General features: G+C 43.4%; 1 protein-coding gene across 1 annotated transcript in view; it reads right to left on the reverse strand.

Moving 5' to 3' along the window:
• slc35f4 (solute carrier family 35 member F4) overlaps positions 1 to 13594 on the reverse strand; it is a 165820-nt gene that overhangs the window by 15806 nt on the left and 136420 nt on the right. Inside the window, exon 4 of the mRNA XM_048600276.1 lies at positions 12288 to 12413. Within this exon, the coding sequence (XP_048456233.1) occupies positions 12288 to 12413 (126 nt within the window). The remainder of the gene's footprint in view (positions 1 to 12287; positions 12414 to 13594) is intronic.

Genomic DNA, 13594 nt, shown 5'->3' on the forward strand with positions numbered 1-13594 from the left:
ATCCAAACCAGTTCTATATGCTGATGTCCTAAACCAAGCTCATCTGTAACTATTGCAGAATGACATCCTTGATTAATAGTGCTTCACTTCCACCTTTATGCAGCTTCCTATTCACAAGTATCAGATACCCTTCTTTATTCGGGACCCAATCTTTGTCATCCTGCAATCGTATCTCCGTAACAGTGATCAGATCATATTTACTTACTTCAATGTGTGTTATCAGTTTGGTTACTTTGCTATGAATGCTATTTGCATTCAGATACAGAGTATTTAATTTTTTTCTCCTTTTTTTGTAACATCCAGTCTTGTTTGTTAGTATAGTTCTAGATTTTTTTTTCCTCCCTATCCCTCTCTGCTATTTTCCAACCCTCATTTCCCCCATTATAGTTATCTTCACTTGTCATTACACTTTGATATGCCACATCTTTCCACGTTTGTTTTCTTTTCCCCACTATTTAGATGAAAACCCTCTCCACTTCCCCAGTCATGTGATTCTCAAGAACACTATTTCCAACATGGTTCAGGTGTAAGATGCTTTAGGAATAGAGTCCCCATTTTCTCGCACTGGTTTTGGTGACCCACGACCTGCAACTGATTTCTCTCACACCAGGCTTTGAGCTACTAATTCACCTTTCTCAATTTATATAGTCTACACCAATTTACATATGGCTCAGGTAATAATCCAGAGATCATAACCTTTGAGGTTCTGTTTTTTAATTTAGTGCCTATCTCCTCAGATTCTCAGTGCAGAACCACTCTCCTAGTTTTACCTATGGCTGTGATACCTACAAAGACCATGACAACTGGCTCTTCTCCCTCCCACTGGAAATTCTTCTAGCTCCTGAGTAGATATTGAGAACTCTGGCACTGGGCTGGCAAAACAGTTGTCTGGTCTCTCATTCTTTGCTGCAAATGTCAATCCTCATCATTATAGTATCCCCTACCACTATATTCCCTGTTGTTCCCTCCACGAATGTTTCCTGTGCCGTGGTTAGTTAGGTCACCCACCCTGCAAAACCCACTCTCATCCTAACAATCTCAAACCTAATGGACAATTGCAGAGGTGGACACTCCCGCATTCCTGACATTTGGGTCACCTTATCTACCTCAGTCACCTGACCACATCTGAAGACCCTATCCCTCAGGTCAGGTGCTGCTATTCAAACAAGAAATACAGTAGTGGAGACATCCATTTGCACAAAATGACTGCATTGGCATGCCTTCTACTTACAGAAGCCTGAGCACTACAAATTAATGTCACCTACTTAACTAAAAAGCCTCATGTGGTTTGCATGACAGACATCTGGCTGTGAAGCCAGCTCCACTCCATTGCTGGGCTCCTGACACACTTGGACAGAGGAAGGCTAGTTGCTTTAAGAATTGTCTTAATTAATGACCCACAAGTGCACAGAGGTAGCAATGTATCTCTGAGCCAGCTCAACATGAACTGATCAAGTTTTCCTTGCTTCCTCGCCTCTGGCCACCAAGACCACTGGCACAGGGCTGAAAAATTCAGCCCTTTGTTATTGAGTCATAGAGTATGACAACATGGAAACAGATCCTTCAGTTAAACCAGTCCACGCTGACCATGTTCCTGAATGAAATTAGTCCCACCTGCCTGCATTTGGCCCATACCCCGCCAAACCTTTCCTATTCATTAACTTATCCAAATGTCTTTTAAACGTTGTAACTGTACCTGCATCCACCACTTTCTCTGGCAGTTCATTCCACACATGAACCACTCTCTAACTAGAAAAGTTGTCCCTCATGCCCTTTGTAAATCTTTCTCCTCTCACCTTAAAAATATGGCCCCTAGTTTTGAACTCCTCCACTCTAGTGAAAAGATCCTTGTCATTCGCCTTATCTATACCCCTTATGATTTTATAATCCTCAATAAGATCACCCCCCCCAACTCCTACACTCCAGTGAAAAAAGTCCCAGCCTTTTCAGTCTGTTTTTATATCTCAAAACATCCATTCCCAGCAACATCCTGGTAAATCTTTTCTGAACCCTCTCCAATTTAATAATATCCTTTCTACATCAGGGTGACCAGAATGGCACACAATACTCCAGAAGAGGCCTCACCCACTCCTCTGGAAAGCAATGATCTTTTGGTTGATCTCAAAGAGCTACCGGGCTCCACTCTGATTCTTTTCCTTATCCATTTGGTTTATCATCTACCAAAGTAAGCAGTTGAGCACACTGCAGGAACTTGGCAGCTGGATCAGTTTCACATGTTCTCACAAACTGTAACTTTTCTTACCAATAATATTTTTAATCTCAATGCAAACAAATATAGTATCACAGAAAAATGGTCCCAAAAGAAATGGATTAATAACCGTATGTGCTGTTGGATTCAAGCAATTACAATCTCATGAGAGATTTATTAGCAGATGAAATTTGGAAAGGCTGCTGACACTAACAGCGAAGTTAGACAGACTGTGAAAATTCCCCGTCCAGCTAAAGACTGAATAATCGGCTAAAATCCAAGATCCCATGGTGTTCCTGGTGAACTGTGGCTTTTCAAAATAGGGAAATTTAACCAATAACTAGGGATCAAAGCAGCGTTATTTTCATTTGTTTCTTACACAGAGGTTTGAACAGGAGCATAAAATTGGCATTATCACGAGTGGATATTCTACACTTTGTGTGGATAAAGGGGAATCTGTAAATGTGGTGTACATGGATTTTCAAAAGACATTGGAGGTGCAACATTGAAGATTCCTGCACGAAATAAGAACTCATGGTGGAGGGGGTAACATATTAGTATGCATGTTGGATTGGTTAGCTAACAGGAAGAAGTGCAGTGATAAACAAGTCATTTTAAGGTTGTCTGGCATTAAATGGTGGAATGCCATGGGGATGAGTGCTAGGGATACAACTATTTACAATCTCTGTGAATGACTTTGATGATGAGATCAGTGGTATTGTAGCTAAATTTGCCAATGACACAAAGAAAGATAGGAAAGTAAGTTGTCAAGGAAAAATGTGTACAAAGGGATATAGATAGGTTATGTGAATGGGAAAAATGGCAGATGACCGGGGCAGAAATCACAGGTCTGTACAGGAAATTCTGCTTCTGGTCCAGGCCCCTAGCAGTGTTACATCTGGCTGTGTGAGGCCCTGATGTCCGTGCACATCAGCACCTTCCAGAATCAGAAGTTTGCCTTGTCAACATCGATCGTTGGGTGGTAACCTGTACACTCAGCTTAGAGGAAACATTGGCCCCTGGTCTTCAACCTGATCCCAGTAGGCTCCCGAGAGCTCCAGACCCCTTTTATTGAACTCTGATGTACCTTCACTGGCAGTTAGAGTATAGTGTGTGAAATGTGAACTTGTCTACTTTCGCAGAAAGAATAGTAAAACAGTATACTATTGAGATTGAGAGATACTTCAGAACCCAAAGGTACAGGGACATCTGGTGTCCTGCTACATGAACCACATCAACTTAGTATGCAGATACAGAAAGTGATTAGAAATGTCAATGGGGTTTATTGCAAAGGCAATGGAATATAAATGTACAAATGTATTAATCATGGTACATCTGGAGTACTACTTAGTTTCTGTCTCCTGATGTAAAGTACAGATACTTCTAAGCAACATATTCAGAAATGATATAACATACCTCTGAAGTAGGTGGGGGTTTAAGCTGGGCCTTGTGACTTAGAGATAGGGACATTACCACTGCTCCACAGCAGCCTCTCAATTCCATTAGAAATGTTGGACAGGTTACGCCTGTAGCATTGAAGTTTAGAAGGCTGAGGTTATCTCATGGACATATAAGATCCTCATAGAATTTGATAGGGTGGCTGCTGAGAGCATGCTTCTGCATATGGAAGGGATTAAAACTAGGGAACATAGTTTTAAACTAAAAGGTCTTCCATTAAAACAGAGGCAAGGCACAGAGTCTTACATATGCCTGAGCGACATTGGCTTTGATGAAATTAATCACAGAATCATGTGAGAAGTCCAGTGAGGCCTAACTCAATATCATGAGCCACTCATGGCAAATCTATTCCAACTGCCAAGTATCAAGTTGAGATTCTCCCTCGGTGGCAGTGAGTTGCCAATTAAGTGGGGTTATTGCTTGTTAACCACCTCATTAAATGCACATCTTGCCTTATTAATTGGCATTGACATCCAATATTTGCCAATCCCACAGATACTCAAGGCACGTTTAATCCACTCATAGGAACTTAGGAAGATCTTCATTGCAGGCACACTAGTAACTAGCACTGAAAGGCTGTTGTGAGGACACTTTGCACACATGGATAGACTCTCAGTTCACGGATTAGACCAGGCTGCATCTCAGGCTTGTTCACTGAGCACCTACCTGCCTGCTTTTTTTTTCTTTATTCATTCACGGGATGAGGGCGTCGCTGGCTAGGCAGCATTTATTCCCCATCCCTAATTGCCCCAGAGGACAGTTCAGAGTCAAACACATTGCTGTGGATCTGGAGTCACATGTAGGCCAGACCAGGTAAGGATGGTAGTTTCCTTCCATAAAGGATATTAGCCAACCTGATGGGTTTTTCCAACAATTGACAATGGATTCACAGTCATCATTAAACTCTTAATTCCAGATATATTTTATTGAATTCAAATTCCATCACCTATCATGGCAGGATTCGAACCCGGGCCCCCAGCACGTTATGTGGGTCTCTGGATTAACAGTCCAGCGATAAAACCACTACACCATCACCTCCTCTATCATCCATGCTTTGCCTTACCAATTAGTAAAGTCATACAAGCAGGCAGCTTGCCTTGCTGCTCAGCAGTCCTCGGTTAAGGGAGTGGACCCGTACATCTTCCTGTATGGCAGTGTGCTACATCACTCTCACACCTCCACCATGTGCCAGGAACTTAAACAGCAAACAGCCATGGCTCACAGGATCGGGGGAGTAGTCCTCACCCAAGTCGATGGAGACACCTGTCATTCAGGATGTCCTGGCACAGGAAGTCAAGGGCAGCCTCCCATACCAGGCCAGGGGATTGGCCACAGTCGGGCAACACCTCAGGGTGTTCTCAGTCATGGTGTTCTTTGCAGTCCAGGGACTGAATCATGATCAATCCTGTGGCTCTATTGTGGCCAGTCCAGGGGTCAACCATTAATGTGGTTGGAGAAATGTACAGTCAGGGATGTGGGCACCTCTTTGGAACTTTCCAGTTATGGTGCTAAAGGGGCTGGACTGCAGTCGGTCTATTGGTCCATCCAGAGAAACAAAGGGAAAGGGGATGGGGTGGTGGGGGAAAGGAGATGTCCTGCTGTGGGGAGGAGACTCAGGAATTTATTTCTGTGGGTTGTGGGCTGGAGACTTGTCAGGGGGGAGGTGGATAGCAATTGTGAAGAGACAACTGCATTTGTAAGCGGAGGATACAGTAAAGTATTGATGGAAACAAGGTAATATGGGTGAGGTAATGTGGGAGGGGGTTTGTTCACGGTAAACAGCATCCTGGCTTTAAGTTGGGTGGAGCAATGTATGATCATATTCGACACGGTGACCTCATACACTCGGGGCAGGAGGGAGAAACTGGGAGGGGGCAAGCTCATGTCAATGGGTTGGTATGGAACTCAGGAAATGCAAAGCCGAGGGATTTCACAGGAAGGGGATCTGGATATTCAAAACCTTATTGACGTGTGGAGGCCAAGGCTGGAAATCACTGCCCAAAGTATACTCACTGTCACCTCCGACTGTGCTTTAAACCAAAACAATGCAATGTGAAAGAAAATGGCTGTGATCACAATGGCTGGAGTGTGTGAGGCATGTGTCTTAAACTGTGAGGGAGGGGGCTGCAAGACCCACTGAATTAAGGCCCTTTTGGGGACCACAACAGACTCACACATTGTACAGGACACAGGCCTGTGATCTCCCTAAGCCCTGATGCATTGGCTGCCTGTTTCCTGTATACCTTCCCTGCCCCCACAGTGCTAACCACTTCATTTCAGCACCAACACTTTTTATCACAGAAGCCAGTGAAGGAATAGGGATGTTTTTACCCCAGAGGTAATGATGCCAGTGTAATCCATTACATTATACAGGTCTTATTCATCTTCCTTCCATAAGCTGCAGCAGGCTCACAACATGGAGATTGATCCATGGTACATCCTGTGACATCAGGCAACATGCTGACTCAGTAACATTTGGAGGTATAACGAGACTTAAGCACACTGAAATAGCACAAAACCAATCAAATATATCGAAAAGTGATTTGTTTTATGCAGTGTGCTGTCACCTAGGCCACCGAAGTGCTCTCAAAAAGTTTTTTTCTTTCTATCCTCCCAATATGTCGCAGTGTTGTCCCAGATTCTGCAGCTGGCTAGAAGATCCTGCTCAGCAATGGAGGCCATTGATCCTGGAGGTTTGGTCAGCTGACCATGACATACTGAGGGGCTTCTAGCCCTTCTCCTTGACTAAAATGTCCAAGAATCTGAGGGGGCAGGCTGAGTGGAAGTGAAGAGCCTGGCCATGCCGGGGTGTCCTGGGAGGAGTCTTCTGAGGGGCCTGTCTGTTGTTCCTCCTCCATCTGGGTGCTTCCTGGCACTACCCTGTCTCATTACGTGGAAGGGGCATGCCAGGTTTCCTGTCCGTCTGTTGTCATTCCTTAGGTCCTGAGGACCAGTGGTGAGAATGATAGATTGCAGGTTTTTGTGTGCCTCTCCAAAAGACCCTGAGGGTGCCTGAGCTGGCATTCCATGGCAGCCACCAAGCTGTCCATGGAAGCATCCAGAAGGGTGCATGCTTGAGGCAGCTGGGTCCCCATAATGTGGCTGCACTCCTGCAGCCTCTGGTCTTTGAGAGCCATCACCTCCCACATCCCTGTCAGATGCTCCTCTTCCTCCCAGCGCATGTGGACAAAGTCCATGATTACCAACTGCACAGTGTCCTCTCCTGCCTGGGGCTGAGCAAGTGCCTGGTCTCTAGCAGCCCTCCAAGTGTTTGCGACCTGGGGATTTCTTCCTTAACCAGCCGCAGAGCAGCCTAGTGAGGTGCTCACCAGCTTGTGCTCCCAAAATTTCTGAGTGTGAACATTTCACTGAGGTATCAGTATCTGAACCAGCGGATGGTGTAGGAGGCAGCCTTGTTTATGCTTCCTCTGTGGCCTCAGTACTCTCTTCCGCAGGCAGCAAGAAGGTAGCTTCTGGTGCAGGGGCCTCTGTTTTTCCACTGTCCCGCTATTACCTGCAAGACATGAGGGAGGGAAGGCACCCCGGCCAATGGTTAGAAGTGGTGAGCAATGAATGACAGTGCGGTTAATGCAGGAGCTGTAGTGGAATGCTTACTTGGTTAGTGGGACAGAGGATATCTCAGCATCCCTGCTGGAGTAATCTCGGTCTTCTCCTGCAAGGGCCAGGATCCCCTCCTCATAGGGAGTGAGAAGCCTGATGCCTGATACTCCTCCCATCGTCTGGGTCTTCTCTGTTCTCTTGTCAGCTGTCTTCTCCTGGAATGACAGGAGGCAGGGATTGAGTGTGATGAGAATGAGTGGCATGGCTGTTAGTGCTGGTGCAGTGGGTTGAAAGGTGAAAGGTTCCAGGGAAATAGGCAGGGATGCAGTGCCCATGCAGGGGTGGGTGTTGGGGAGAATGAAAGCAAGTGAGGGAAGATGTTGCAGGAAATAGCGAGTGACAGAGCAGAAGATTTGGTGGGAGGTGGGTGCAGTAGGAGAAGTAGGGTAAGTGTGAGGTGGCAGAGGGTACAGTGTAGCACTTACCCTGGCAGCGTAGGGAAGTTCATTGACCAGCTTGTGGCACTGTTAGCCATTCATCTGACTGTGAAGAGCGTCCTGACCCAGGTGGGAGTGTCAGAGTGCCAAATGCTTGTCTGAGTGCAAATCAGCCTTTTAAAAATGACACAGTCTTTTAACAGGTATCTGGTGAGTTGTTCTGGGAACAGTGCATCATGGGATGGGACTAGAATTTGATAAGGTGCCCTAGGGTTGGCAGAAGTAGTTAATATGGTGAGTTTGATAAGATACATTGCAAGATCTTGCTAGGCATTGCGGAGAGAAACCCTGCAAACAATTCAATGAAACTGACATTCAGCCTAATAAAAAGGTTTCAGCCCAATGAGGATTGTTTTTCTCTCAGAATCTTGTTAGTCTAAAGAATGCTGCTCCCAGAGAGTGGTACAGGCTGACTCATTTAATATCGTTAAGTCTGGAATACTTAGATTCTTAGGCAAGGGAGTAAATAGGAAAATGAAGTTGAGGCTACAATCTGATCAGCCATGACCCCATCAAATATTGGAGAAGGTTCAAGGTTGAATTACCTACACTTCCTAACTTGTCAATATTTTCTAATCAACCTGTCAGCGACATTATGACACACATCTGGAGCAAGTGAGATTTGAACCTGCGTGCCCTAGCTAAGAGGTAGAGAATGCATACAATTTGTAGTCAGCTCAACAGAATTGATTACATTAACAGGCTGCTGTTGTGAAATTACCTGTGGTGTGTTGGCAAACAAAATTTTTACCCCACATGTCCATTTCTTCTGTCGTTATAAATAGCTATATATAGTGCACTCTGTTTTAGTCTGGACCTCTTCTTTATTACTTGAGATCACCGAGGCAGTCAGTAGTCACGTGTTATAAAATCAAGAATTTGATCTTACAAGCAAGAAGTGAAATGACCTTATTTCTTGAAAAGGTATTCAGTTATCAATGCCAATTTACCCCATTATCTCTGTTTTCTGCTCATTGGTACATAATTAGTATGGGAACAGCTTGGGCTGCCTGAGAGATAGCAAGAACTACAGATGCTGGAGTCAGAGTCGACACAGCGTGGAGCTGGAGGAACACAGCAAGTCAGGCAGCATCAGAGGGGCAGGAAAGTCAATATTTCAATCCGAAACGTCAACTTTCCTGTTCCTCTGATGCTGCCTGGCTGACTGTGTTCCTCCAGCTTGAGCTGTCTAACTTGCAACTGTCAGTGTGATACTTCCTTATGGTGATGCCAACCTGTCTTCCTCCACTCGATGTAGGAAACTTCAGCATGGGAAACACTGGGCTAGTGAAGCATGGAAATTTCTTTTGCAACTAAATAATAGATTGTACTGTTATTATAAAATAGAAACCTGCTTCACATCGGCTGTTGAGATCCATTGCTGTAACTAGTAACGAGATAACTTGCTAGCTGTGAAATTAGAAACTAAAGTTCCAGTTTAAGTTGTACTCTAATACTCTGTTAGTCTAAGGATGAGTTTTGCCTTTTTTTTACCTTTTACTTTCAGGAGAAAACATATTTATATAGTACCCTTCACAAACTAAGGATGCCTCAAAGTGCTTCATAGCTAATAAGAGAAACATGTAATATACTTTTTACAAAATGGAGATAGAGCCAAGCTAGGTAATTACAGGACAGTTTAAAATCTACCGTCAGAAATTAATGGAATCTTTAATTAAAGATTAAATAACAAAACATCTAGATAAAAAGAATTGCATACAGCTAAAACTAAATTCAGAAAAGAATATCTTTGAGGAGCTGACAGAGATAATGGGTGAGGGAAATGCAATGAATATGGTACACATAAACCTTCAGGAAATCTTTGACAACATACTTCAGGGGAGATTATTGCATTGGATGTTGGGATACAGCATTAAGTGATGGTCAACAAACTGAATTGAAATCTGTGGAGGAATTAAGTCAGATTTTCCAAGAAGCTGGACTCGGTAGTGTGTCTCACCAAGCTCTATTCGGGAACACTCTGTTCACTGACATATATATGCATGTATATAATATATATAATATATATATGAATGACAAGAGAGAGCAGAATGTATATTAGAGACAATACTGAAAAAGGATCAATGAACACTTGGAGTCATAGAGTCATATAGCACAGAAACAGACCCTTTGGTCCAACTTGTTCATGCCAACCAAATTTCCCAAACTGAACTAATTCCATTTGCCTGTGTTTGGCCCATATCGCTCTAATTCTTTCCTATTCATGTGCCTGTCCAAATAATTTTCAAATGTTGTCACTGTACCTGCATCTACCACTTCCTCTGGCAGTTCAATCCACATAATTATTTCAACTGGCCTTTCCATGGCAAGTTAGGGGTGGAGCAGCCAGGTCGATATTGTGATCGTTGAAGCAACTATGGTATTAGCATTGCACTTAAGGGTTTCTCAATCAATCAAAGCAGGTGTGGGTAATGATGAACCACACTTGTTAATGAGATGATGTCTTTTGAGACAGGTCCTGCCACATGTTAGAGGATTGGAATGGATATATCAAATATTGTCTCACGAAGAATCAAGATGGAAGTGAGGAAGATTCCAGTTCCCTTACTCTTCCCTGGAGATAATGCTGGAGTCAAAGAGGACCTGGAAGGCTTGTTGTTTAATCCAGAAGAGAGGAAAAGACCAGATACAGAATTAAACAGAAACCAAGGTCTCTGCAGTGAACTTTAATTCCTTTTTTATTAGTCTCTATCACATATCACTTTGCTTTGAGATGGGATGGCCCCCAGCACAAAGTGCTACAACAAAGCAGAGCAGGGAAGGCAGATACACAGGTACTACAATGCTCCATGTCAACATTGTAGTAAGAAAAAGCCTCACCAATGCCAAGCTTGCCCAGCTATCAATACAGGGGGCATCTCTGGCTGGGTCAGTATCTGTTGCCTGTGGCTAATTGGTCTTGAGAAGGTGCTGGTGGTGAGCTGCCTTCGTGAACCTCTGCAGCCCATGTCCTGTAGTTGGACTCACAATGCTGCTAGGAAGCGAATTCCAAGATTTTGATTGGGCTGCAGTGAAGGGGCAACAATATATTTCCAAATCAAGAGAGTGAGTGGCTTGGACAGGAACTTGCAGGTGGTGATGTCCTCATGTATCTGCTTCTCCCAAAGTTGTGAAAGGCCTCACATGATTCTGCCAAATTCCTCACCATAGTGCACGCCATTCAGGCTCCCATAAAATTCTATCCTTTGTTTCTTCTTACCCTTCATTAATTAAAGCAATCTTGAAAATTGTATTTGTCTTGAAAGATTCAGAAAGAAATTAATTGTTTTCCTGGTGGTTAGTTTCCTGTCGACAAAACTTCACAGTTGTCTGTGTTCTCAGAAGCTTATGCTGTTTAAAAAGTGAAAAATTCTTTTTCATCCAAATTCTCTTGTTTAAAACTGTTTTCTGGTTGATCTTCAATTAATTTTACAAATATCTGCCATTGAGAAAATTTGAGTCTTTTATATACAGTCACCACCAGCATCATTCTGTGAGGTTGGCTCGAACAGGACTGTCTTACTGATGCAGCAATGCTTGTGTAATCTCTCACAACTTAAGAAACGGAGTGTGGATTTTATGGATTGAAGAATCCAAAAGGTATCATTACAACTAACTTTTATGGACCAACATTACATTCCTCAGGCACATAAAGTGTCCAGGCTAATATAAAGCTACAAATTTACAACACAGGGACATAAACCCAGTAGTGTATCATGCTTCAAGCGGTCAGAGTGAAAAGGGAGAATTAGATCTTTGTAGCCTTGATCACATGCTATGATATAGTGATAATGTCACAAGAATGTCTCATAAAGATATACTGTGTCTCTTAAAAGTATAATGATATATTGTGCAACATAACATAACAGTCTCTAGATGGAATGGCAACCGTGGATCATTCCTGCTCCACCTTAATCCAATATAGTTAGGAAAGCAAGAGATCTCCATTGCTGGACCTTCCTGCCAGATTATACAGACCCCTCCTCCACCATTACACCATGGCCAGGGGAGCATTAATTTTAACTAATTGTACAATTAAGTAGATTTTAAAAATTAGTAAAACATATTTTTGTTCATTTCTTAAAATGGGTATGAAAGAAAACATAATGACTCTGCAGGATTATCACTTTTAATGACATTTTTTGACAGAACATCTATGTAGACGGTTTTCAAAGCAAACTCAATTAAGTAGTCAATGAATGTTAAATTGGAACTGACATTGCCATTAGCATTGGCTCACCATCTGATTGAATTCCATTGTGCTTTCAATTTAAAGTTTCAGATGTATCACAGAAAGTCTTGGACAATATTGGTTCTGAAGTTTCCAAATAGGTTTCTGAATGAATAGTAGTTTCAAAAATAAGTAGGAGGCTTTAGATTTTAATGGGAAATGAAGCAATTACAGCATGCAGCTGGCAAAACTTGGCTTGGTAAAAAGTGCATGACAAAACTAATCTGATTGCCACAGTCACATTAACCTGGCAATGAATATCAGTAACAAGAACCAAGGCCTAGAACCATAAATGTAATTAATCTTTCAGAGTTACAAGTTGCAAGATTACCTTGTATAATGCTGATGTGGAGGCAGATCCAACAACCAGTGCTACTCCAATGATTGAATCACCGTGGAAACCATCTGCATATGCCATCATCACAATCCCAGTAATTGCCATGATTGCAGCAACTATCTGTTGTTCAGGGAAAAGCGAGGGCAAAAGAATTGAAAATGGTTTAGGCAGGCTTTGACAATTCCTGTTAGTTTAACGTGAACAAGTTCACTTTAAATAACAACCACAAAGAACTTTCATCCCAGTTTTTCCAAATGTTCATACAATCCCCATGCAGATGCCAGTTTCAGCTCATGATGTGAATTAACATCACACATGAATGAATCTTACTAATTAGGAAAGCCTATTTCAATTTACAGCTTTAATTTCAATATTTTAAACTTTTGACTGAAAATACATATTTTAAGATTGCACTGCTGCCTATTTTAAGACTGGTCAACTAATACATTCCAACCTCAGGAATGTGCCAGGTGGTAGTAGGAGGGCACAGTGGCTCAGTGGTTAGCACTGTTGTCTCACAGCGCCAGGGACCCTGGTTTGATTACAGCCTGAGGTGACCGTCTGTGTGGAGTTTGCACATTCTCCCCATGTCTGGTTTTCTCTAGGTGCTCCGGTTTCCTCCCACAGTCCAAAGATGTGCAGGTTAGGTCGGTTGGACATGCTAAATTGCCCATAGTGTGTAGGGATGTGCAGACTAGGTGGAGTAACCATGGGAAGTGTAGGGATATAGGGAAGAGATGGGTTTAGATGGAATGTTCAGAGAATCATAGAATCCCTACAGCATGGAAATAGGCCATTTGGCCCAACAAGTCCACACCGCCCCTCCGAACAGTATCCCACCCATACCCATTCCCCTACCCCTGCATTTCCCATATCTAACCCACCTAATCTAAACATTCCTGGGTACTATGGGCAATTTAGCATGACCAATCCACCTACCCTGCAAAAGGGGCAGCACAGTGGCTCAGTGGTTAGCACTGCTGCCTCACAGCGCCAGGGACCCGGGTTTGATTCCACCCTCGGGCAACTCTCTGTCTGGAGTTTGCACATTCTCCCCGTGTCTGCATGGGTTTGCTCCGGTTTCCTCCCACGGTTGCGCATGCTAGGTGGATTGGCCATGCTAAATTACCCGTAGCATTCAGGGATGTGTAGATTAGGTAGGTTATTGGGGAATGGGTCTGGGTGGGATGCTCTGAGGGTTGGTGTGGACTTGTTGGGCCAAAGGGCCTGTTTCCACACTGTAGGGATTCTATCGAAAACATCTTTGGACTGTGGGAGGAAACCCACACAGACATGGGGAG

This window comes from Rhincodon typus, chromosome 8 (assembly GCF_021869965.1).
Source record: "Rhincodon typus isolate 14 chromosome 8, sRhiTyp1.1, whole genome shotgun sequence".
Taxonomy (NCBI): domain Eukaryota; kingdom Metazoa; phylum Chordata; class Chondrichthyes; order Orectolobiformes; family Rhincodontidae; genus Rhincodon; species Rhincodon typus.